At 40.5% G+C, this 27,865-nt stretch overlaps 1 protein-coding gene across 2 annotated transcripts; it reads right to left on the bottom strand.

The window, feature by feature from the left end:
- Positions 1 to 13: 13 nt before the first annotated feature.
- On the bottom strand, positions 14 to 26,577 carry RB195_006852 (uncharacterized protein; the record flags this gene model as incomplete). Of its 2 annotated transcripts, XM_064180172.1 has the most annotated exons (7): positions 14 to 233; positions 290 to 400; positions 4,701 to 4,849; positions 4,904 to 4,998; positions 8,160 to 8,274; positions 12,671 to 12,817; positions 26,377 to 26,577. In XM_064180172.1, 7 exons carry the CDS (start codon positions 26,575 to 26,577, stop codon positions 14 to 16), a joined length of 1,038 nt encoding a protein of 345 aa, XP_064037064.1. The 2 variants fall into 2 exon arrangements, with proteins under 2 accessions (XP_064037064.1, XP_064037065.1); XM_064180173.1 differs by lacking the exons at positions 14 to 233; positions 290 to 400; positions 4,701 to 4,849 and having other exon boundaries at positions 4,886 to 4,998.
- Positions 26,578 to 27,865: the final 1,288 nt, after the last annotated feature.

Genomic DNA, 27,865 nt, shown 5'->3' with positions numbered 1-27,865 from the left:
GATGTTGAACAGATCAGATCAATTCGGATAATTTCTTGACGGGATTCGTACGTGTAAATATTTTTGTGCATGTTATAAAAGTAAATATTAGAGCAGATGTTGAAAACGCACTGCACATGAAGTTGTACAGTAATGGATTCAAACAGCTCGATGAGTAGCTGAAAACACGCGGAAGTAGTTTGCGCACGTAGATCCAGTTGATATCTATATCTCGGCCGAGTAAGTCGAAGGTGCTGAAAATGAGGGTGATCCCGAACCTAGTAGGAGTAGAAAAGCCAGCTGAACTCACGCCGCGATGTTGTGCAAATGGACGGGCAGATAGGACAAGGCGAACATACATACGACGGCGATCAGCATTCGAACGGCTTTCTTTCGATTCGCTAACTGTCGCTTACCGACCCTGAAAATTTGAAGGGTCGAGGTCGTTTAGGGGCACAGCGGGTCAGTGATTCAGTTCATTCTGCCGAAACAGTCAGCCCAACTAAACAGTCATTAACTCAGACTCATAAATGACATTGCACACGATTTTCTGGAAATAAACAAGGCACATGGTGTCCTCGAAGAAGTAAAAACCAGCTTGCTCTTTAAAAGTGTTAGAATTTGCAAGTACTAAGTTTCAGAAAAACATTGTAGTAAAAGCAAGCAAGACTGACTCTTCAAAAATTTCAATTTTTTTTTAGCAAGACTTTCGCTTTGTTTGGAGGAAAAATATACTATTTAGCTGAAAAGAAATTCAAGAACTTTACAGTGTAATGACAGAGAAAGCCTGAATCTTTAATGGAGGACGAGTTTATGCAAGAAATTTCCTAAGTGACGCAACCGTGAACCACACAACCACACCTAATATTCTTTCTTCTTTTTCTCTCTGAATGACTAAGAGAGCGATGGGTAGCAACAAGCTGGCACAAGGATTACGAAGAGTTTGCGCTCGAGTTTTAAAGGTATCACCCCATGAATCTGGAGTGTTACGGGTTTCCGGTGGTGTTGCAAATTGTGGGGAAAAGGGTGATTCCGTCCATTTCTTCCTAATTGACGTAAAAAAAAACGGCCCAGAAGATGCGGCACGTGCACAAGGCAGACGCGCTACAATAGAACTCTTTGTAGAAAATAGCGCTCCGGAACGCTCGAAGCCGCATCTTCCGGGCTGTTTTTTTAGAGCGATTAGGAAGAAATGAGCGCGATCCCACCATTTCCCCGTTTTTGTGATCTACGATCCTGTATAGTCTTTGACAATCGGAAATCCATATAACGTCAAATTCGTGGGATGATACCTTTAACTCCTTATAGATATGACTTGCCTAGTGCTGCTTCTTCTAGCATCAATGGAAAGCAGTGTCGGATTTTTCTACATGATAATTAACGTCAAATAGGGCAAAATGGAGAAAAAAAACGCTATCAAGAAATGAAACAAGCAGGTGACTTGCAGAACGGAATCGTATGAGACACTTCGATAATGGGACAGGGTAGATGAATGTCAAAAAAATAAAAGTCAATGAAAATAGAACAGAAAGAAATCAAAGGCAACTAATCCGCGTTGGGTTCCTTCGAGGAGTAGGTACAATTGGCATGGTAATTCTCAGAAAACAAAAAAAAAACGCACATATACGTTTTTTCTTTTTTTTTCTGCAAATTAATTCGTTTTTCTCTTTCATTTTCTTTATCGTTTGATATGAACATTGATCGATTCGTGATTACGGGATCTATCTATTTAGTTTCTCTTGACCCCTGAAAAAGTGCTATAAAAGCACCTATTTTCTAAAATAAAAGCTACAGATTGGTGGACCAAGCTCACAGACATTTGCTTCTTGAGGACATGAAATATTGGTGCGAACAAAACGCGAGGAAAGTGAGGTGATAATCAAATTTCGAATTTGTAAGGTTACTTTTTTGAAAAATACGCGGCTTTCTCGAGATTAGATTCACAGAACCGCTCTTTTTCATTATTTGCTCCAATTTTTGAGCAGCTATAAGTAACTGAGGTTAACCGCTTCAGCCCTGCAATTTGGAGCTTCTTCAGAACTCTTTTCTCGGTAAGATTCGACGTTCGAATGGGCAAACTATGAGATTAGATTGTGGATCTTAAGAGACCGAAGTGGGAAGAAATTCTACTGAATTTGAAAAAACCGACTTCAACGGTTCTTACATAGCAATACTACATTTGAAGTAGGCAATTTTCCTGGCGAAGAAATTATGCTTCGAATGATATTAAATTCAACTAAGGGTATGAAGTACAAAATATATCCTCAGGACTACGACCATGCATAATGCAAGGATTTATCGCGACCTCTGAAGGACGGGATCTAACGAATAGCTAATCATGTGATTCACAATTACGTGTTTTTAAAAGATCAGAAGAAGAATCGCGAAGAAAATGAAGCCAAAACAGAAAAGAAGAGCAAAAACAAAGAAAAGAAACAGGATCAGGAACCTTGTTGAACAAACTAAGTCTAAAAGAGTAATTTTTGTTTTTTCCCTCCAGGACAGCTTCTAATTTTGTCGATAAGGTATGAATGCTTTCGTCCATCACTCGTTTCCGGGTCTATTACTTTATGTTTTGTTAGGATATGCACGGATAAAACCTACTTTCTTCAAAGCTTCTATTTTTTCATAAATATAAATGTTCCGTTGTAAGAACATGAATTACACATGAGTGAATGCTAACTGCATCCGGCCTAGCTTTATTTTTCTTTCACAATCTTTTTTTTTCTTAAAAAAAGAACTTCTAAAAAAACTTTTGTGTGATTCTTATAATTAATTATTCTGTTGATGTGTTGTTGCTCTCTATTGCTTCCATATATATTGAAGCGTGAAAGTTCAACGTTCCTTGAATCTCAGGATGATGACTGCAAGTGTTCAATTATCGATGTGAAGCAAGAGTCAAGATTGTTAACACTTTTTTTATTACTGCTTTATTATTACTTATTGTTTCAGTGCTCGCTTCGTTAGAGCCTTGGATGTCAGAGCATTTGCAGCGTATCAAAAGAGCTCAAATCCTTGTGGTTACCTCAGTAGGCGCGTTGCCGTGATCTTAGAGGCATCACCCCACGAATCTGGAGTGGTACGGATTTCCGGTGGAGTATTCGTATACGGGATCGTAGATTATTGAGAGAAGGGTGATTCCGTCCATTTCTTCCGAATTGCTGTAGAAAACGGCCCGGAAGGTACTGCTTCGAGCGTTCCGGCGCACTATTTTCCACAGGGAGTTCGATTGGAGCGCGCCAGCCTTGTGCGCGCGCATCTTCTGGGCCGTTTTTTTTCGGCAATTAGGAAGAAGTGGACGGAATCACAATTTTCTTCATAATCTACTGTTAAGTGTACAAATACTCCACCTGAAATCCACACCACCTCAGATTCGTCGCATGCTGCCTTTAAGGGACATCTGAACGGTGGAATCAGTCCGCTGACACTAATTAGGATGCGACTTTATTGCATGTTGCAAATGTTCTGACTTTTCAGGATCTGACGAAGACGACAACGCCGAAACGTAAGCCGTATATTACATATGTTACCATATATAATGGCCAACAAACAGTGGAAGAATCGCCAGCCGCGGCGTGATATGCCGTGGAGGGCGTGATAAACGCCTGCGGTATGGTTGGCCGCAGTCCGAGGGGGGAATTTCGAACCTCTTAAACTGACTTGAATTTCATACCATTCGACAAATAATCTCTCCCAAAATTGTCACATTTTAGTATAAAAATGTTTTGTGAAGGTCACCGGAGTCAGTTTCTGTGAAACAGGAAAATTTTTCTCTACTTCGTTCCCCACTCCTTGCGCGCTCTACCAGCAACTCTCCTTGTTTGCTAATTTCGAGATCGCATCGTCTCACTTCTGCAAAGCTCTGAAAATCTTAAAGCTCTCAAATATCCATATGGATAGGGTACCAGGATGTTTACGATAAATCTTTTTTCACAAACATCTAACTATTAGCTCACGTTTCTTGCACTTTATTTGCAAATATCTTACATCTCCAAAGCGCAATTATCTGTGATCTTAGTCCGCTAGTTTTTAGCACATGATAGTTTATAAAATAAGTGCTTTTGTAGAAGTTTCTCGGAGTTTAAAACAAATCAGGTATATGGATCTCGCCATCGCGAATCTATATCAATTGATATTCATATTTAATGATAAAGAGTAAAACTAATTAAGTTACGGCGAAAAAAAAAACCAAAAAAGAGCTCCGATTTCCTTTTTTTTTTGTTTTCTGGCGAAGAATTACAGTGCTTATGTAGGATTCTTTGCGTTGTTGCTGCAATTATCACGGCAGAAAAAAGGAACTCCGACTTTAAATTCAGAGATCAGACGCATCAGAGGAAGTACGGAAAGCTCGGTTTACCGAACGATGTAATTCTTTACATTTAAAAAACCGACAAAGCGAAACCTTGGGAGGTGAAATAATCGTGAAATAATCCAATAAAGTAACTGTTTATACAGTATCAGTAATGAAAACCACCTCATACAGCCTCATTCCGTGTATTTTTTTAAATGTAAAAAGTTCACTTTGTGTAAGTTGCAAATTACGTCTAGAACCAATCATGAATCCCTTCAAAATATTCTGCTTATTTAACACTATATTGAAATTGACAACTGACGGAAGAAACGGCTCCATGGAAGCAGCAGGGATTTGAAATCTCACAGAAATCATCATAAGTTAACGGAAGATGAATTTGTTGTTCAAGGAACGACCTTCAAAAACTCACGTTAATTCACATCTGTTGAGAGTTCTACTCATGTGTAAACAGAGGATGGAGATGAACAACAGCGGCGACAAGTACGCACAAACGGTGAGCACTATCTGATATTGTTGCTCTGTTTTGCTGGACCATGAGGCTATGCATCGTGTGCCCCACTGGAAATAGGAATCGTTGCGTTGATTGGAACCTTGCTAAATTCTGTGGCTCACCGTTGACGAGAAGTTCGGACGGCGGAACTCGGCGCTCTTCAGATGGAGAGTGTAGGGTTCCGGTGAGGACATGATCATGGCCACAACCCATGTACCTGGAAGAAGTTGCTATTGAAGGATAAAGTAAGGAGCCTATCAGCGGCGGTATTTGGAGGAATTTTCGAGGATGAGGTCTGTCCACCGCCAAGTAGGCCAGAAGTGTAACTCGTGGCTGTCATGGATTAAACGCGCTATTTATTTCAATGATCCAAGAGATTGAGGCATCAGAAGTTTTCTTAGCCATCAATTTACGTGAAATCTGCGAAAAAAAAACGAAAGACGGAGATGTATAGGAACGCTGCTTCTTTTTTTTTTTGCTTTTTCGTTTTTGTAGTACGTACCAACAGATAAGCCGAAGATACTATCACTCTGATATCATACATGTTCTCCCTTTCTTAAAGAGCGCAAGTTATTTTTCCGGCGATTTTTCCTCGATGTAAGTGTAGATCACTGTGCGGACTGTTTCCTCTGAGGGCTAGTGGTTACATTTTTTGAATTTGCGGAAAGGGTTAGTCGCTTTCATTGCGATACTTGTGAACTGTAGTGAGTGTAGCGCAGTCGGTAAGTGGTTCCGCCGTACCTGCACGATCGACCGGATGTTCGAATCTCAGCGTTCACCAAACCTATCATCCTTCCGGAACCTACAAATTTGTATTAGACTTGTCTTGGGGATAGAAATGCTGACTTGACACGTCGTCTAGATCTCGCAAGCCATTGTGTGTGATAGTTACAGATTCATAAACCTCAAGCGAATCTGAATTGAAGCGAACTGAATTTCCACATACTTGTGGAAGTCAATGTAAATGTGAAGTAATTGACACCTATTTCGTGAAATTCAATGCTTAAAGTGCTCGATTTCGCAGATGAGCTCTTTACTATGCGTACATGAGAGGTATGGGTGCAGACGGTTTCGCTTCGCCAAGAAATCTCTAGAGGTCAAAGGTAGATGAAAATTAAGTTGGGCTGGGGCAATGCTTTTGGTAAGCGTCTCTCGGTTAGTGGTAGTATTCTATTTCCAAATAACCCGCCCAAATATTCCATTTCAGAACTGAAACTCCATTTTCCTGATATTTTTTTCAGAAAAAGACTTTCCGTTGCTTATACTTGTTTCAGGATGAAAAGTTGACCTGTAAGCACATTGCAATACGTTCCTGTTCGGGACAAAATGTTAGTTCTTGGGTGCTGTATTGAAACACTAAGCGCTAATTTGTTCGTCAGGGCGGGTGTAGCGCAGTCGGTAGGAGGTTTGGCTAAAGCTGCACGTGGAATGGTTCGAAAGCGTCGTAGGCCAACCAAGCCTTTGATCCTCCCTGCATGGAGAGATTGGTATCAGTCTTGTTCAGGAAGATGAAAACACTAGACTTGATAAAGCTGTTCCCTCAAATCATCGTACAGACCGTATACGCGTTCATTAAACCTCAAACGATTTTGAGTTCAAGTCGAACGCGTTTCTGAACTGGGTTTAGTGACAGCATGCGCTTCTTCTTTTACATTCCAACTTATCCGCCTCTCTTTCCGTCCGATGCGAATCCTCGCGATCTCTGAAGGACCAAGTGTACCTCAAATTTGGGCGAAACCTCAAAAAATTAAATTGTGTCTCGTGCTATGCTGCTAGCAGTCCACACACTTGTACCGTACTTTCTGCCTTACATACTATTCAGGTAGAATGTGCAATTAATCCTACGAGACAGCACTTGAACGGTGATTTGGAACAACATGTTCAATAGCGGTGTAGTGAGCGGCGATAAGGAGGAAGGCAAGGGAAAGAAGAAGTGGAGGACTGCTTTGTGGAGATGAGCGGGTTTCTCTCTCTGTGACGTATCGAAGTGGACGGAACTTAGTAGAGCGGTACAAGTCATCAAACCCGCATATACCGAGAAAATCCTGCCGATGCCCTCCGGCAAAAGCTGAATTGAGTAGTTTTTCCCAGCTTTTTCGTTGCAGATCTGCTAAACCACATCTATGGAACGAGACCAGATCTTCTCTGGCTATTTTATTGCAGATATCGGTCGTAGCGGGCGAGGCCCTCAAAAAAAAAAAAAAAAAACTATAATTGGTATTGTTTCACGTTCCCTGTTGAGTTTAAGCATTCTTTATTTTTTACTATTAAATTTTCCTATCAGGTGCACTCTTCATAAGTCTTTATTATGTTAGATTCACCTTTTTTTCGTGAATCCTGCAGGACCTTTAACCGCTATGCAATGTTATTCCTTGATCTATCACACTTATACTTCAAGGCATCGTTTCACGAAATAGACGTGGTAAAGAGGCACCAGGGATAAGGTAGAGTGAGCGCTTCAGTTTACGGAATCCAGCGTGGTTCCGCTCATTTTCCCTAAACGTTGTAAGAAACGCCGTGAAAAACCACGTTCTTTCCTACGAAGTCAGCGGCAACGGGCCACCCTCGTGTACGCGTCGCGTCCACGAGCGAACGGTCGATGATTAATGAGACCTCCTCACCAGCGTATTCAAGTAAAATCAATAGAATAGGCTAATGAGAGGACGGCAGGATGGGGAGGGTACACATTCTAACGTAAATGGTAGTAACTGATGTGGTTCCCACGCTCTTTTTTGGGACGATTAGTGGGAACTGAGCGGGGCCACGCTCGTTTCCGCAACTTACAATCCGAACTCCACGTTATTCCCGAGGTTTTCGTGTCACGTCAATTTCGTGATACGTTGCCTTTAAACACGACGAAGCTGACGAATATGATATCGGTTTCCGCTCTCAAATGTGCTATTCAGTCACACGAAGAAAAAGACTAAATCATACAGCATCGAGGATTTTGATCTATGGTTAGTGGTGTAGCAGCGATGCACAAAGCGACCGCTCCGTTAAGCACTTGCAGGTAACGGTGATATGGTGCTGAGCAAGCAGTCGACGCTGACCGTAATGTGCCGGATTGACGCGTCCTCGGTGAGCGCTAGGATCCGCCTCCGATTAAAAGGCCAATGGTATCGGTGTTTACGAAAAAAAGAACCTCGTTGTAAGCACAGTTATACGAAAAAAAGAGAAAAGAATCCAAGAAAAGAAGGAAGAACTAATGGAGGATTTTTTTTTTTTGGCAAGTATAAACTTTAGTTAAAAACTCTCCGTCGATAGAATGGTTTTTTTGTTCCGCTGTGTTCAGAATTTGCGTTTGAGTTTAGCATTATCAGTGTAGGCAGCCGTATCGCGAGTTGAAATGTCTGCAGGGGAATATGACCTTGAACTCACCGGCAATTACGTATCTTGTCGTCTGTAACGGACTTTTTAAAGGACACGTGATAGCCCGCCATCGCTCGAATGTGATGAACATCAGCGAAAGAATGCTTACGTAAACACTTGTGTTCTGAAATGAGAATTAGAGAAGAAGAAACATTAATTCAGGATGACAGATCTGTTTTTGTTTTGGTTTTTCGTAATAAATAGACATTCTGGTGGTGCGAACGTGAATATTTCATTTCTCTGTTTTTCAAAGATACATATTTGGTATGTACTTAGAACCAGAGGGAGTCCTTAGCAAATCACAGAATCAAGCACAGAAATGTGCATTACGTGAATTTGTGTATGAATACTATCACAAAATTATTTATTGAACACGAATTTTATGATTAAAAGGAAAGTATTTGAAATTTGAGGATAACGTGTCTATCGAGAACACACGATTCTCTGTTGTAGAGATCCTTTCTTTCAAAGGAACGTTAGCCCAGCAGTACATACGTTCCATTCCGAACTCTGCTGCAAGTAGTTTGGTAGCATTTGAAGGCATCACCCCACGAATCTGTGGTGGCACGGATTTCAGGTGAAGTATTCGCATACGGGATAGTAGATTATGGAGAGAGAGGTGATTCCGTCCATTTCCTCCTAATTGCAGTAAAAAAACGGCCCGGAAGATACGGCGCGGGCACACGGCTGGTGCGCTCCAACCGAACTCGTTGTAGAAAATAGCGCGCCGGAACGCCCGTACCTTCCGGGACGTTTTTTACGGCAATTAGGAAGAAATGGACGGAATCACCCCCCTTCTCCTTAATCTACGACTCCGTATAGGCGTAACCTACCTGAAATCCGTACCACCTCAGATTCGTGGAGTGATGCCTTTAATGGAACCACACATAGGAGTAAAATCCTGCCACACGCTTCCCGTATTCCGTACTTATTCGGTAGCAGTTTCTTATTGGTTTCGAGAACATGAAGGTCCGTCTCGTCATGAAGGAAACATTTTTGGGGCTTTTGTTGCGAATTTGAAAAATTTCATGGATCTAACGATCCTTCAAGAATGTAGCTCTGCTCTTCCTTTAGAAAGTTATGTGCGTTTATCACTAGTTATCCAGTTACACGTTTATAATAATTTTATAATCTTCTAAAATTATATTTACATACATTCCATCACGTGTGAAGCCGAGTTTATGAATTAAAGAAAATTTAAAAAAAAGAAATTAAGGAATTAATTAAAGAATTTTAAAATTAAAGAAATACCAGAAATATTTTGAGAATTTATAGAACCGTATAGGAATGAGAAATGACACATGTGATCTGCTCCTAAGACCGTTTTTAGGCTAGAATTCTCTGAGATAATGAATCTGAGAAAAAAAAAGCTGTAATGGAGTTCACTTCTCCCAATGAATTTGCTACTACTACTATTCACGTAGAAGCATTTCTTGATAGCATTATTATTATTATTATTATTATTATTATTGTTATTATTGTTATTATTATTATTATTATTATTATTATTATTATTATTATTACTATTATTATTATTATTATCATTATTATTATACTTTATCTTGCACTTTACACTTTATATTATACTATTTATTATTTGTTATTTATTATACTACCACTATTAATATTTCTATTATACTTTATTCTATACTTTATACTTCATATTACACTTCACTTACTACTATTTGAACTTTGTCCACATTTTTATTACATTTCTTCATACTTTGTACTCATTTATACTTCAGTATTGTGGTTGATGTGACAACTTAAGTATTCGCTTCCGAGAATTAAGCGGGTGAATATCGGCAGCAAATCACATAATTTGCGAGAAAATTCGGGATTTACTTCTCTCTAACATTATTCCTGTTGTAAGAATTAGGTTTTCGTTTTTTTTACGTAGCAGTAGTGAAAGTTGTGAGATGAAAACCCGGCTGAGAACATTCGCTCTCTGGAGAATATCCCTACATCTGAAATCCTCGAATAGGATATTCGCTTCTCGTCAATTAATCATCTCCTATTTGAATGGGGAGAGGGCATGAATTGAAAGCGTACGTCATAAAGGACAGTTTGGAAAGATGTCGTTTCACGTAAACTGGCGCTAAATCCCGAAAATAGCAGAATTGGTCTATGGTTCTGATTTAGACTATTACGTACAATGAAATCATTGCATTCGTCAACAGCATTGAGGGATTATCGTTGCTCTGGATAGTTCTGGAGAGATTATCCGTATTTCTTCTTGTCCCAGGTCTATTTATAAAATTTTTGCTGCTGTAAAAAGTTTGGGGATGAATAAAATTAAGTCTGTCCTAATCATAAGGAACATGGTCTCAAGGAACAACAGGAAATAATATGTAGCTTTTAGGAAAAAAAATATTAGTAAAATTAAACATTAAAGCTTATTATGATGATTACTTAGCTCTTTCTGGAATTGCTTAGAGAATCTCTCTATTTAGATAGCAGAGGACAGATCTGCTCTTTTTTTAATAGGAGAAGCAACGAGAAAGTACAAACATACGAATAGCACAAAAATGATTCTTTCTAACGTGATCAATATGTTACCGTAGCAGTAAAGCAACTCTTTGGATGGGTGCATTGTTAGGTTTGAACTCTCCTAGAAGCCAAAAATCGTCTAGTAAATCAATCGTTCGGGGGAATTTCTGTCATCAGTTGTCCCCAACAATGAAAAAGTTCAGGACGTGCTTTACAAAGAATGCGGTGAGAACCCAGGTACTACTCAGGGTTATCAGTTTGTGTATCACGAAACTGGATTAGTACGGAAATCCCAAGGAAAATGTGGAGTTCGAGTTGTCAACTACGGAAGTGAGCGTGACTCCGCTCAACTTCCCCTGATCGTCGTAAAAAACGCTGCGAGAACTGCGTTTGTCACTACGAGGTACGTTAGAACACCTCCCCGTGTACACGTTTGGTTTTACTTGGAAAGGCAGCTGGGAAAAAAACTTCATTGATCCTTGACCGCTCGCTCATAGACGCGGCGCGTGCGCAAAGGTGACGGTTGGGACTGATTTCGCAGGAAGGAACGCCGCCTTCCACGCCGTTTTGCGACGACTACGGTAAGCTGAGCGGAGCCATGGTGTGCTGGGTTTAGTTTTTTTGTTGCCGTTTCACTACTTAAGTCCTCTGCAGTGGAGTAAAGAGTTGCCTCGTCGGATGTATTAACTTCATAGAGATTTTCTTTTTACTTGATCCCTTCGCGGAGTCTTTTCAATTTTAATTTTAATTCTGTTCCATTTAGATTAACTTTTTTGATTAATTTTTATTTGAGCTGTAGCCAAAATTGGTACTGATCTTTCTTTACTAACAGTTAAAAGCATCATTCCATGAACCTGAAGTGGTGCAGATTTTAGGTGGAGTATTCATATACGGGATAGTAGATTATGGAGAGGGGGGTGATTCTGTCCATTTCTTCCTTATTGCCGTAAAAAACAGCCTGGAAGATACGGCTTCGGGCGTCTTGCGCACTATTTTCTACAAAAAGTTCGAGTGGAGCGCGCCAGCCTTCTGCGGCGCCGAATCTTCCGGATCGTTTTTTACGGAAATTAGGAAGAGATCACCCCACTCTCTATAGTCTCCCATCCCGTATACGAATACTCCACCTGAAATCTGCACCAGCTCAGATTCGTAGGGTGATGCCTTTAAAGTTGCAGCGTTACCGGCTTTGTAAAAGTCTGGGAGAGGAAACTCATCGTTGTTTTATCTTCTCAAGCGAATCATCCTATTGAAATCACTCGAGGACAGTCAAACATGGGCACTACTCAGAGATATTTAGCGATCTTTTTGAGTATTCTCGAAAAAAAAAACTGAAATTTGAGTGTGTGTGTGTGTTTCTTTTTCATACGAAATATCGATCTATTTTCAAACTTAATTCCGTTTTCTTTAAGGAAATGGCGTTTCTGTTACACTTTTTCCCAAGAGTAATGATCATCTCGGCTGTATTGGCCTATGGCGAATTCATTCGCAACATTACATACGTGATAAAAAATTTTGAAAAAGGAACCACATGCTATAAAAATCAAAAACCCGTTTAGATCAGATCCAAAAATTCAGACAGGATTCTTCTAAATAAAATCCCAGTGAAAGTTCCAAATGTATTACAAAATAGCGGAAAATTTATGAGTATTGTCTTCAGTATCTGTTTTCTTCAGTGTCTATGAGGCGGAAGAAAGTAAAGAAAACACTCGACTTTTTTTTTCAGAAATTGTGTGCAGAAAATGGTAAAAAGAAATATCGGGTTATCTAATTTGAAATTTTTCAGTGAACTTTTCTTTTATGATAAAACCGAGCCTTTGCAGAATTGCCGCATTCGACTGCAAACGAGACGTAGAACGATGCTAATTAGTTGGATCATGATGAGCACTTCAAATGGGAAGTTAGGGCTCGCTCAGGGAATCATTCAACTGTGGAATTTGCGGATGTGAAGGATCAAGAGGTCTGTTTTGAAATCATATGCGTTTCAACATTGAAAATCATTTGAAGCAAAACGTAACAAGCATAGAACATACCTGAAAAAACAAGATGGATTTGCAGAAAACTTCTGAAAACCAGAAAGTTTTTGTGACGTCGTTTATAACTGTTGGCGGAAGGCAGAATATCAGTATCAACAAATCTGCACAAGCCAAATTCGTCAGAAAGATGTTCATTTGGCTCCACTGAAAAAAAATGCACATTGAGCATTATCGTCGAGTTCAAGTACAAGGTTCAAATGTTTCTTCGTTCACGTAAGCACTACAGTAATTGATAATCTCTATATAGAACTGTATAACAATTGAAGTTTCTATGCGCAGCATTTTTTTTTCGTGCACATTTTTTGCACTGCAGTGCACTTCTGCAAATGATCATATGAAATGCAGGATAAAAGTGGAGGGGAACTAGGTTTGCTTCACTCATTTTACACTGACTGCACATATTCAGCTCGTTAAATGTCAACGAGTCTGATCACTCGGGTAAGGCCGTACTTCTTGTGGCGCTCTATTCGTTCGCTTTCAAGCATCAATACAACTTTAAACGAGAAAAAATTCCCGTGAATTTCTGCCATATGATTAAAACTGCTTCTTTTTCAAACGAAGGCTCTTCCGCTCTTTTTGTTTCGAAAAATATACAGGTTGATAGAAGATTCCATCGATGTTTTGTTGCGGTCAGTTTACTATTGGTGTCTGTATGTTCTACATTTAGAGCAAATGTGAACCCGTATTTATATCTATATTACTACGATGCCCCAGAAATGTGAAAACATATGGCGAAGAAATAGACAAAAGTTTGTCTTTCTACTCATCAATTAAGAGAGAATGATGTGAAACGAACGAAGCCACCATCATACTATTTAGGCTATTACTACTACACTACTATTTAAAGGCATCACACCACAAATCTGGGGTGGTGCGGGTTTTAGGTGGGTTATGCCTATACGGAGGCGCGGAAGATACATCTTCGACTTCGATCGTTCCGGCGCGCTATTTTCTACAACGAGCTCGATTGGAGTGCGCCAGCCGTGTGCATAAGGCGGGTGTAGCGCAGTCGGTGGAAGGTTCGCTTTGGCCGCACTATCGATAGTTCGAAACCGCTCTGGTGCCAACCAGGCTCTTCATCCCCTGGAGTCCATAAATTGGTACCAAACTTGTCAGGAGATATAAAAACACTGAGTTGATCATCCCACAGGTCCCTGTTAGTCATTGTGTTGGTCAACACCCGTTCCAGAACCTATCGATTACAATTTGCAGTAAAACGCGTTGGCGCATCTCAAGTGGATTGATATGCCACCGACTTTTTATATAATCTATCGTGCTATATAATAGCGCGGTTAGCCCGTTTGCGATTGTATGTGTGTGTCGACGTCAAAGGAGGGTGCTGACGATGCAGTAAGACGGATCTCACGACGTCACAGTGCGCCGACTTCAGAAAGCATTATAATGAAGTGAGACGGATTGCCTGCGGGGCGAATCACCGAAATGTACTCCTCACCGAATGTACATATGTCCACTCCTCTATACTTTACGTTCACTATGCTTTCCAGAGGCATTTTTCTTCGGAATTCAAACACGCATGCAGAGAGAGGGTGGCGTGAGCGGGGCATCTTGAAGACGTAGCAGAAGAGGAGCAATCAGGCTACTGTAGCGATTAAGACGGTATCAGGAGATGCAATTAACGACGCACATTAGGCTCTTGGATATGCGGCGGCACATCATACAGGTACCTCTTGACCGTTCCCCGCATGCAGATATGCGTTTTAGTAGGAGTCAGCTGTTTACGTTGTCTGAGCGTAGGATCCTTATCAGTATATTATGACAATCACGTTATTTATCACTATTGCATCATTGTATGTTAATGGTTGGGGAAGAAGGAGAGAAAAGCTTCGATGTTACAGCGATATAAAAAAGGGATGTCATGCTATGTAAAAACGGGCTTAGTCTGTCACTTGTATGTATGTATATGTGGAACGGAATTACGGAGAGCAGGGAGACGAATTCTAATTGGTGTACCGGAGCCGGAAAGCGATCAAATGGGGTTAAATCGGTCAGAATTGGTAGGCCATTGCCAGAAAAAAAAGAAACAAAAACTGAAATCTACGCAGTCATTGGTGCAGGAGTACTGGGGAATAATTCCATGTTGACCTATCAGAAAATGAATGAGTAGAGGCATAGCCGTGATAAGAGCATGTGTTGAGTTTCATCCCTACGTATTCCTCCACAGCTCTATTCCGCTGCCCGTTTGTCTCAGGTTGTTAACATCCTTTCTTCAGAAATTGGAAGCAGCTATGCAAACAGGTGTTTGAACGGCCAACAGATTGCATGATCTGACGTTGAACCTTAAATTTGTCAGTCTGAAGATGAGATTCACATCATTTCATGTGGACACATCATCCTATGTTACTTGAAGCACGTTAACCATTTCTTGAATGCTAAACTTCTTTAAAAAAAACAGAAGAAAACGTTACTGGGAGAAGACGGATTCAGTTCAGTAGCAAAATCTACAGAAAATACCAGCAAATTCACTTTTATTGATTAGTGAAGTCGAGCAAAGCGAGAACCACAGAAAGTATAAAATCCGACGTTAGCCTGGTTACACTTGGTATTTTAATAAGTTACAAATTACAATGTCGTATATAATAATATCGAGCGCCACTTCAATTTCACAAGGTTATAGTCGCCGCCAAAAATTAAGTGATGGCGCTACGCAGCCGCAACGCGCGAGATTTTTCTGATCGACACCCCCGTTCTTCCCTTTGTCTCGCCCGATCAAATGTGAAGGACTCATATTTACAGTAGCTATAACTTCACATTAATTTCCATAAGTTCTCAGGGAACAAAGACTTTACTGACAAGTCTTTTCGCTTGTACTTACCTATTTTTGATGGAAAATTTTGAAAGAGTGAAAAGCAGACTCGCACAGTGTTTTCTTATTTGATATATGCTGGGAATTGGTACATTTCGAGCCGCTCCCATGGATAGATTTAAAGTACATGCGAGAATTATCTTGAAATTTCCTAAAAATTTGTCTTTCAAAGTCTTTCCTAGCGAGATCCCTCAAAAAAGCTGCATATCATTACGTTATCAATGACGCTGAGGAATAAACGTTAAAGAACGAAGTATGTTTAGGATAATACCAGAAAAATGAGCATATCGTCTAGAGGAAGGGAAGAGCTGAGAATACTCCAAAGCGTAAAAGCGTGGCGTAAAAATCTAGGAAAGGAATCCTCCGTGTTTCTACGTTTTTTTATCGTGTATTTCGCCACTAAAGTTCTGTGAAAAGTTCCATTTCTACAGCTGCGAAATTCCGATATTAAATTAAGTTTTTCCCGATCTCCGTCGTTGTCAACAAAGAAGTAGAAGACGAAACATTAGATCGGTATACTTTGGAACTTTTTAGAAGTGTTTCAATACTCGAAATAACCAATGAATACGCGGATGAATGTCCCTGAAAATCCATCTGATGAATGCTTTGAAAAAAGATCGAGAAAAAGGAAAGGGGAAAAGGATGCCTTTGGGAAATTTCAAGTGAGAAAGTATTATGCGTCATTCTCAAAATGGGAGAAATGTAAGATTGTCAGTTGGTTAAAACAAATGTTCAAGAAATTTCAAGAATATTCAAGGTATTGTGGTTTCTTGTAACTTTTAAAAACGCATAAATCAAAGGCAGTTTCTAGAAAGCGGATATTTTCAAAAGAATGAAGTGCTTCATGAAATCTCATCACTTATCTCTTCACTTTAATTGTCCTTTTAAATCCGAGTTTGCATACGAGTATTCTGGATGAATAATCGCGCACAACGATAACAATGCTTCTCAAATTAAGAAGAATTCAACTTTCTTCTGAACCCTTATTTTGCTAAATCAAACAGAAGAATATTTTGTTGTTAAAATTCGCAACGATTTCTTTCTTGAGGAAACATCAGAGATGATTCTTTTGCTATGTAATGTCAAACGTTCTTTAAGTCCTATGAGATTTCCGGCTTGGACGAGTCCTGCACGTGCCCCAACTTACCGTGTGAGGCGTTACTCAACGCTTCACACGATTCATACGATTTTGCTAATTGACACTTCTCGCAGCCAGAAATGTTTACAAACATTCGTGTTGTGTGCACGTACGTTTGTTTGTGGATTTGGCCTCGACGAAGATATCCGTTTAATTGTCCGCCTAAACCATTGCTTCGGCTGCGCCCCTGTGTTTCCCGAGGCAAGGACGTGAGAACACGAGCGGACGATGACGGAGCCGCAGATCGGGAGCTGCGAAGGAAAGTGGCTGATCAGTGAATGAGTGTATCGCCTTTTTCACTTCAACAAAACGCCGGAGAACTAAGCAGTGGAGAGCCTCTGGCAATTCGTGGAAGGTGTCATGGACAAAATTTTGGATTCTCCATGTCCCGGTAGTAGGAGCGAGGAAACGTGATTAGTTTTGAACACGCCTTTTTCAGAAAACCGATCTCTGGTGACCAAGAACGTCTCAAACATCGGTCCGGAGTAGGTTAATGAGCATTAAGACAATTAAAAACCCTTCACGTTGGTTTGCGTCGTTTAAGTTCAGAAATCCATCCGAGACGTCGAAGACTTCTCGGATTTTCTTCACAGATTTCTGGTATTGTACGGTATGGTACGGTACGGTTCGTAGTCCTCTTTACACAGTAATAATACAAAGAAATCTGAAACCCTATAAAAGCAACCTGTGATATCAGAAACATTCCCCATTTGTAGTAGAGGCTGGTCTCCATATCTTAAATCTATATATAATATGTAATTTATAAATACATATGTTGTTATGTTAAAGTCACTCAAGCGTCTAGGAAAGCCTCTACAGTATGATTGGGTGATTTCGGGGACATTTAGTAAATAGGTTCTAGTTTTTTTTTGGCAATTTGTGGCTTAAGTTATAACATCGCGCTGCCATGTTGGAGAATTTATCCTTAAACCACTACTATACAACGTGTTACTATAGTATTATTATATTATATATTTTTTAGAGCTCCAACTGAAGTCCAACAAACCACTGAGTTAGGTCAAAGAGATTCCTAGGAGAATGATCAGTCACTAGTCCTGTCGACAAACCGACCACTGATGTACAGTAGTTGATTGATAGGATTGATAATTGATTGATATTGGTGATTGGTTGAATAATCGATTGAACATGCTCGTGAAGTACTATCTCTTGTTTCCTTCTCTTCATGTTGTTTATGTTCGCGCTAAAGCTTTAAAGCTTTAAAACTTGCCTAGCTAGCCTTCGGGCACAGTTCGTCAGATGTAACTATCCAAGTACAATATCAAGTTATTATTTTCCGAACCGGTGTTCTAACAAGTAAAGAAAATCCCACTAGAGTAATCTAATTATCACTACAAGTGCTATTTTAGGGTAGTATTCAAGAAAATTTTTGATGATAGGTTGTTAGGCGTTGTCAACACTAAAGGGCTCAATTCATGCAACGAGACAGTTTTTTACACCCGTAGGTCCGAAGAATGAAAGCGCATACGGTCCGAGCACGGGTGAAATAGTAAATATCGTGATTTTTGGCAGCTTCATCGTTAATCCACTTAGCGCAAATCTCCTTCGTCAATCCTATGGGTCTAAAGAGTTTTCTAGTCGGATAGTGCAATATTTCTGTTGCTTCAGAGGGGGTTTTGACTGCCCGAGGAAGTGTTTTTCCACACACTATAACTTTTTTGAAAACTGAGCCTTAAAACGTAGCTACAGCGGAAAGTATTGTATCAGTGGAAAGAACCGAAATTTCTCTTTAACAACTTCTGAGATGAGATGAGATCCGGTGACAGCTTGTTAGCATCTTGCCTAGAAAGACTGTCGCTGCGCATCTGTTCCAGAAATAATTGTGTGGTAGAATGTTCACTTTTCGATGAAGCGATGTTCAGTTCAAGCACCAAAATACTCGTATAAATTGAAGAATATCTCGCCCTCTCAACATCTTCCCATGAATTTATTGGGTTGGTCCATTGGGTTCTGGCGGGTTTTTATGTGAAACTTTCGCAGTGCAAAATTAAATGTTTCGGGAACACACGTTATGTTATTCGATAGAGAGTTATTTGCTTTACAAAGTACCATACTCAGGTTTTTCTGCTGATGTACGCTCTGTTCTTTTCATCGGAGCGTCAAAGCCACAGAAGCTGTTCGAGAGATTTATGAAATGTATGACGAAGAAGTGATGTGATCCTAGGAGGAGTAAAAGTTAATTAAACAGGATTAAAGACTGCAATGTCGCCCTCAAAAATTTTTCGAGATGCTGAAGAGTTTGTTGAATTAGATATCGTTTGGAAACACAAACGTAGAAAAAACGCCTGAACTTATGGGCCAACCTAATAGTTCAACTTCCGCTGCAGTGCACTGTTGAGTAAGTTCCTAAGAACTCAGTGATGACTCTGTCGGTCCCTTTAATCAAATCGTCATGTCGGGTGCAGCAGCTAAGGAAGAACGACGTAAAGTCTCTTTCCAGCATCTTAGCATTTCCAGATGCTTCCGCACACTAACGAATCCAGAATTGTTCTCATAAAGCTCCCATTTCGGAGTCACTTTAGCGTGATGTACTTGTATAGGCGAACACAAAAGTCAAATATTATTATAAGAACTCTAAAAAGCCCTTGTCTGCCTCAGAAAAGAGGAATTCTCATGAATAAACATTCTTTTAGTTAGTTAGTGCGCATGAAGAATACATGAACCTCACTTAGGAGCTGCCCTGACTGAGGCTGTAAAATGTAAATTGAGGTACATACATAGAGTGATGCGAACCTACACTGTAACGAACTGACACTATCTTTAATTCAGATTTTCTGCAGAAGTAAAGCATATCCAGGCTAAATATGGAAAAGAAGGACGCCATCTTGGAAACGTTCTTCTGCGGAGTAATACAGTACATAATATGGGACCACCAATTCTGATTTGATAAAGTTAGAAAGAGCTTCGTATTTGGGTGGTAATGCTCAGTAATTTGTGCAATTTGTCATACGAAACTTCTTAAACTTCAATTGTTCATCTTAACTTAAATTCTTCTTTGTGTTCAACTTACAAAAGCAGAATTACATTGAAATATCATCAAAATACATATGCCTTCTTACCGAGAAAATCCAAGTTCAACCTTTTCTAGTTTGAAAAACAAATTAAAGGCATCACCCCACGAATATGAGGTGGTACGGATTTCAAGTGGAGTATTTGTATACCGGATCGTAGATTATGGAGAGAAGGGTGATTCCGTTCATTTCTTCCTATTTGCCGTAAAAAAACGGCTCGGAAGATATGATAGTTACGCGAGATAGTTACGCGCGCGCTATTTTCTACAACGAGTTCGATTGGAGCGCGCCAGCCTTGTGCACGCGCCGCATCTTCCGGGCCGTTTTTTCTTTACGGCAATTAGGAAGAAATGGACGGAATCACCCCCCCCCCCCCCTCCATAATCTACGACCCCTTATAGGAACTCTCCACCTGAAATCCGTACCACCCCAGATTCGTGGGGTACCAACCTGTATAAGAGGTTTATGACCGACTTCGTTTCTTTCAATTTTTAAAATAATTCGCCTATTAAAATTTAGCAGAATTGGGATCGTCATCGTTCATTTTAAATGCCTATTCGCGGAATGAAGTCGAAGTCATTATGGCTGTAGAAAACAAAAAAGTGCAACATCAATGAGGAGAGAGAAAGTGGCGGATAGAGAGAGGAAGAGACAGACAGAGAGAGAGGAAAAGAAAAAAGCAGCTCAGCGCTGAACTAAAAAGGGCACCAAAAAAGAAAATGGTAGTTAAAGGTGTTTCAGTAGCAGTGCTTTGAGTTGCTTTAAAAACATATGAAGTGGACAAGAAATCAAAAAAAAAAAACAAAGTCCGACAAATTTCCTCGTCATCAAGTAAGGTTTCCTATCATCCGGTCATTCGTGATCTACAAATCCGTTTTCCGAGTCAACAACAAGTAACTAGGCAGTAGAATAATTTGAAAAGGAGCAGAGATGCTTTCAACGCAAGACGAACTTTTCCATGATTCCTGTACCATCCGTTCCTTGAAGTACGAAAGACTGAGTCGAAATTTGTCGAATGTAAATCTCATGAAATTATAAAACTGTTATTAGCAAGGGATTAGCAAAGTCAAGGTATTGTCGATACAAATCTTGTGTTCAAGTTACATTAATCGAACTGAGGTTAACGTTCACGAAAAGGTTCACGAGGTACGAATTTCTTCTCCAACACTCATATGTTGAAATTTGAAAGGGGACTGTTCCATCCTTTGTTCTCACTCCATCTAATCAATCTACGTAGGTACGGTAATGTCACCTAAGCTCACATGCCTTGTAATGAATTATGCATGCGACATGAGCTTAGTTCATCGTTTCACTTCTTCGTTCTTTGACGGCACTTTCTGGATGACAATTTTTTTCTTGAAAGTTTTGCTGAAAGTTTTTTCTCAGAAGACCATCATATTCAGGCAAGACCACAACTTCAACTGAGAAGTTGATTTTTCAGAAATAATCTGTTTTTTTTAGATTAAATCTGCTGATGTCAGTTAGTGGTCCCTTTATTTTGGCTGTTCACGGAAAGCTTCGTGCAGTCAAATCCGAGAGTGTCGCCCCGTTGTGTGCCTCGGCTGTTCTTTGGCCATTTCGGCATAAGTAATTCGGTTGCAATCAATTAGTTAGGGGTTATGCCGAGTTAATACTAACGCATCCCTCGATGAATGATTGCGGACGAATTGAAAAATCGCAGTCAACAGAGAAGAGGTCGCAACCAATCGACCTCTCTCCGGAAACTCATCCCGAAAAACCCCGAGATATCAATACAATTTCTGTAACGGAGAGAACTTTTCATTGGAATCCGCTAAGGAAATCATGAAGATATAAGTGTTCGGAGATTAAAATTTCTGTTCCTAAATTTAGTAATGTTGTTTAATGTAATGTTGTAATTGAGAGTAAAACTTCCCTAGTCCTGAGTGGATTTCTAAGTGGAGATGAATTAAGATGCGGAAAGACTGAAGAGTGTACAGAGATGCAAAGAATAACTGAAAAAACTGATCCTCGTTAAGCAGCCCACATAAATTAGTTCAATGAAGCTTCCCTGTTGTTTGAAAAACTGTGCACTTTTCACATCTTTCACATTTAAAGGCAGCACTCGGAAAATTTATCAATGTTCGATTCTTTTCGCCAGCAGATGAAATTCGGGATGTCTTTCTCAGTATTAGCAAGAAGAATGCCGGAAATCCATCTCAATTCTGCGGACTAGAGGGCTCAGTTCACCGAACGATGCAACTATCCACAATTACGAGATGGGAATGAAATCACGCTAATTGCTGTTGGAATCGCATAATAAGACAATTTTTTATACCGTACGATAAATCAAATCCACTCAGTAAGCTGACGTTTGTGGTGCATTTGACACCTGGGGCTCGGTTTTCCTCACCTGCAACTGAGATCTTTGATTTCTCAAATTGCAAGAGTTCTGCACTTTCGGCATTATATTTACTTGGAAACTACGTTCGAAAGTCTATCTACTGCTGAAGATCTCAGCATAAGAAATTTTCCCGAACGCTCCGGCCATTAGCTGTATTGGAGAATCAATGAGCAATTTCCTGCAACACTTTCTGCGCTCTATCAAGTGTTTGTATACGGGATAGTGGATTATGGAGAGGGGGTGATTCCGTCCATTTCTTTCTAATTGCGGTAAAAAACGACCCGGAAGATGCGGCACCGCACAGGGCTGGCGCGCTCCAGTCGAACTCCTTGTAGAAAATAGTGCGCCGGAACGCTCGAAGCCGTATCTTCCGGGCCGTTTTCTACGGCAATTAGGAAGAAATGAACGGAATCACCCTCCTCCTCATAATCTACGACTCCGTATACGGGTACCCAACCGGAAATCCGTACCACTCCAGATTTGTGGGGTGATGCCTTTAATAATATGGAACTTGCATGGGCAGTATCTACTCTCCCTCTTCATTACACGTTGCTATTTCGTAAACGACATGACTTATGAAGGTGCGTGATTCAAAGGCAGCATACCACAAAATCCACGATCCACAGAGAAACAGAGTTGGGGAATAGTGGTTACGAATATGAAAGTTTTCACGCTCAATTCCCCCCTTAATCGTTTAGAAAAACAGCATGGGAAACTGCCTTCGCGTTAGAATTTTCCTACGAAGCGTCTTATGACGCCACCTCTGTATATTGCGCTGGTTCCCTCAACAGTCTCCCCATTAGTTTAACTTGAATAGACTGCTTGAGGACTCACTGATTACCATCCGTTACATCTCGGATATGGAACAAGGTGCAACGAATAAATATACAATAAACTGTGTAATTTTTTTCAAATTGTCCAATCTCATGGGAAGACCTGTACGAGTCCATCTGATCCCTGGTCGCCATGGCCCCGGCTATTGTAAATACAATGAGGCTTTTGAGTTTACGCTCTGGGGCTATTTGACCTGCGCAGTTATATGGCGGAAGTCATCCAAATACTGCAAAAGGGTGCCGTTGTTTAGCACACCGCCAAAGTCCAACCCGAACAGGTCAAATAATTAGAGGAAGCGTGAAATCTTCGATAGCAACTCTCCGCTTCCTTACACTGGATAGGGTGTTCAAGCGAGACGCCAAGTCTCGTGTGCTATGGAACAGTGACGAATGAATGGATTCCCTGCGAGGCCTTGCTGTAGGTCGAGAAGATTTGGGCAGAGCTGTATTCAAGCAAGCTCCCCGGCGAAGGTGCGGATAATCACACCATCAAATAATACCAGTCCGCCGATTAAGTCAGGCAAGCAAGTCAAGTAACCTCATTCAATTACGGCCCTATCAGAAGACGTCTTCTGTTTATATTAGCCTGGACGGATAGTCTTGTAATTTTTTCTGCTCAATTTTTTTACCCAGCTTTCAACACAAACTAATCAATAATATAATCACCATTATTAACTACAACAGAACCCCACCTAATAGGCAGGCCAGCGATCCCTTTCTCCCAGAACTGGGGAGACTGGGAGTCAAAAAAGTCGGTGACTTCTTTGAACTTGGTGAAGATTTTCTTAACTAGGAAAGAATTGAGGTGCCGGAACAAGTGGTAGTTCTGAGGGGCAACGTCGGGAGAATAGGGGAGATGGGGCACTTTGTCCGACTAGCCTAACTCCTATAGTTTTTCATGGGTCTCCTTAGCTATATGGGGCCTAGCGTTATCGTGGAGAAGGGGGGGGGAGGGAGGGCACCGAAGCTCATCTCAGCCTTCTTTTTCTCTCTTTTTCTCGAACGGCCGATGCAAACTTCTGAAGGTGACTAGTGTATATGGAACCGGTGACGGTGTGGCCTTGTGGGAGAAGCTCATAAAACAGCATTTCCGTGGAATCTCAGAAGCAACAAAGGAGACACTTCTTGGGTAAATTGGGTCCCATCCCTCAAGGTGTGAGGGATCAATTGAGCCAACACTTTTCTGCCTGGAGGCGACCGATGACTGTTGAATGACTACACCCGAGACTCGTAGCAAGACTTCAGGTGTTGACAGCGTCGAGAATGGCGGAGTCTTCGACAATGTGGGAACGTCCCGACCGGGACTTGTCTTGAAGTCGGTGTCTCCGCTTGCGGAGCGAGCGAAGCAGCGCTTGACAGTCCTGATGGTAGTAGTGCCCCCGTCCAATCTGCAGTTTATGTTGCGGGCTGCTGCAGTTGCTCCAATGCCGCCATTCCATTAATAGAAGATGATAGCTCAAAGTTGTTCTTGCATAATTGACATCGCGATTAAAGTTAAGGAAGGCCCCGGCTATAAATACCTATTGTGGAGAATCCTCGAGAATGTTCTACAACTACAAAATGGTGCAACATGATTTCTGCCGAAAAACGGAAAGTTCTGGAAATTTCAAAAAATGGGTGACAAGGCTTTCTGTCCAGCCTAACAGTATTATTTCTGAACTATTCGAAAGTTTATTTCATGTTTTTTTTTTAAATTTTTCCTCACTGCTTTGGGAAAAAACCATGCTGTTGCATAGATTTTATGTTTGTAGTTTGTTGTGCTATTTATTGTGCAAATTTGTGTAATTCTGTGTCGAAAGTTCAAACTCTGTTGCCAAGATCAGAGCTTAATGAGAACATCATCAAAGAATGCAGACAAAATCTGCTGATTTAATCCAAAGAAAATAATCTGGTTTCAAAATGCAGCCCTCGATATATACCATTTCAGGATGAGTCCCTGCTGCAAGTGGAATTCTCGGGGAAATGTGTACTAGTTCTTTCCGAGAGCAAATTCATCAAAGCTGTTTCACTTTGAAACAAACAAATAGCTTTTGTTTTTGTTCTTCTTTTGAGTTTTCTGTCTTAAAGTCACGCCTTGATTTTTCTTTTTCTTCACTTCTACCTATTTATGTCATTTTTTCGAGTTCTGATTTATTTCTTTCACTCCTTCTTGATTCATTTATGCGTTACGCATCTTGAATGCATTAGATAAAAAATTAAAAAGATTAGTGGTGGTAGTAAACTCCACAGGAATCTCCCCTGAGCATGGACATAAGAAGGAGCAACATGACGTGGGGGAATTCTCCAGACATAATTCTAAAAAAACCCAACAAAGAAACTCAAACCAACTAGAGTTGAATTTTAAACATTGACAAAGACAAAAAACTAAAAGCAGAGGACAGACGCGAAGTCATGACGGACACTCGTCATACACGTGCACTTATGACACGACTAATACTTTCGTTAGCCAGGAGGAAGTAATTTCCGCCGAGAAATGTCGCTTGCAGGCAAAAAAAGGTTCGCAAAGAAGAAACGTATTGCAGATGTTGAAGAGTATGAAAACTCGAAAAAAAAAACAACTCGATCATCTATAAAAAAAAACAAGGAATGCGACAATATTCTGCCATACATAATTATTGATGTTCCTAGAAGAATTCCCAGCATATTTTTTTCATATACTCATCGCATTGCGTAATTGATGCACTTAGAAACGAAGTGCGTTACAAACGATTATTCCATGTGATTAGACAGTTTTGAGTTTTCAGGCGTATAGAAGTGTCGTGGTCGTAGAGGACCTAATCTGAGATCAGTTGATGTGAAACGGGTTCAACCGAGTGAGTGGAACCTAACCGATTGAGTGCCTCAAAAGCAGCGTATCACGAAACTGACAATGCTGGGTCTTTAAGTGCAAATATAAAGTTTGAGGTGTAGACTACGAGCATGAACGTGGCCCCGGTCAATTCCACCTATTCATCCTCGAAAACGGCTTTTCTCCCCATGAGATATGTGAAAACACGTCATCTTTATGCACGCACCGCATCCACGCGCGAGCGCTCGAGGATCAATGAGGTCTCCTCAGCGGCCTATTTAAGTAAAACAAATAAATATGCAGCTGAGCTAATCGAAGCTTGCGCAAGGGTGGCGAGTTGTAACGTAACTCGTAGGAACTGAGGCGGTTCTCACACTGTTCTTTAGGGGGATCAGAGGAAATTCAGCTGATCCTTGTTCACAGCCTTAGTCTACATCTCGATCTCTATATCTACTCAAAGACACACCACCATCGTCACTCTCGTGCCTTAAAATTAGAGCAGAACAAAAGTTCTGAAAGCGAATTTCAAGCAGACAAAGGAGGCGCGCGTATGCGTAGCGTTCATAAGGTTGAACGGCTTTGGCGGCGACTATGAACATGCATGCTACATACTAATAGAGAGCAATTATCTTTGTATTAGAATAGGAGGCTATGAAACACCTTTCTGTTCAAAATAGTCATGATAGACGAGTCGCAAAACACTAAATGAAATATTTGAAAGGAACTTACCATTGATTTCTTCGATATGACCACGATTACGACAAGGGTGTTACCGACCACGCCTATCACCATCATAGACATCAACACTACGACAAATGTTTTCTCTACTGTTTGCGGCCATAGCGTTGCTCGTACCAAATCCTCATATTCGGCGTCGGTCAGATTTGCTTCGTAGTCGTACTCGTAATCATCGTATTGTGCAGTAGCCATCACCTGCGAAATATCAGAAAATACAAATACATAGTAATAAATAAATACAAGTAGAGTGAAATGTGGTGCACAAACTTGCGGAAGTAATTTGAGTCATGGTAAAAGGCGTGCATTTACAAAGGAAAAAAGGATTCCTAGTAACAAAAGAACATGATTTGTAGGAGCAGATACAACTAAGTCCACGTTAATTTCACATGTACCAAATATGATCAGGCACAATTACATATTTCTGTACTGCGGCAAAATGTCGGAGAATTGTGGGACAAATTCTACAAAAGCCATGTTTTTTATCTGTCAGCGAAACCTCTTACGGAGGATTCAAACTTCGAACTTGATATTTTACGAAGTCGGCGCAGGTTGAGGAACAGCGAGTTGACCCATTAGGTCGAAGCTTGAAACGGTCTCAAGGTCAAAATCGAAAATTTTCCCGAACGCTGCTATTGAGTGCAACTGGTGCAATTCCCGTTCGCTCAGTTCTCGGATGTCGTTAAATCGTTCATTTTGCCAAGGACCTATGGGCACTTCTCAAAATCCCTGTCGTCACGTGGCCTCCGTAGGGCAAAAGCTACTCAACACGCCTACAGGCAACTCTTATTGTTGATCTGCTGCGCAGGCAGAGGAACCAGAAAAGTATAAATGGCCGCGGCTGGCAGCAAGTGCGCTCGGAATGTCGCGGAGCGAACTCGAACCCGCATCGTCAGCGCCAGCAATGCTATCGCTCTATTCTCCGTATTTTATTCGTTGTCACACGACGCTAAAACCCTGTAAGAAAAATGTCCAACAACTCTATGTTATGAAGGGAAATGTGCCAAAATTTCCATTTCGACTCATTTGAGGAAATCAAAAGGTAATAAACGAAAAGGAATTTAGAATTATATAAAGTGAAATAGGAAATAATTGACTCATTCCAAAGGCAAAGATTGTTGCTTTTTTAATCTGCATAAGAGCGTTAATAGTTTTTTGGTTATGTGCATTTGCATTCATGTGGAGATTTTTGATCATGTACATTTCCCGTTCCTGATTTCCTGATGATTTCCTGTTCCTGTGAAGATAATGCTAACCGTGTAACTGAGCTTGGGAAAAAATAAAATATTAAATAAAATTCCTGGTTGTGTGGAGACCAATATATTTGGAAAAGTAGATAAGGATTTATATGTTTCTACAAACAACAACAAATGTCTAGTTTTTTTTTATTTTCTTTTTACTTCTTTTTGTTTTTTTTTAATTTTTTTTTTACTTATTTCATTTTTATCTCCTAGTTTCAATCACTCTTGAAACCTTATCACAT

Source organism: Necator americanus, chromosome I, assembly GCF_031761385.1.
Source record: "Necator americanus strain Aroian chromosome I, whole genome shotgun sequence".
In the NCBI taxonomy this organism is placed as follows: Eukaryota; Metazoa; Nematoda; class Chromadorea; order Rhabditida; family Ancylostomatidae; genus Necator; species Necator americanus.
This window is presented reverse-complemented; position numbering and strand designations above follow the sequence as displayed.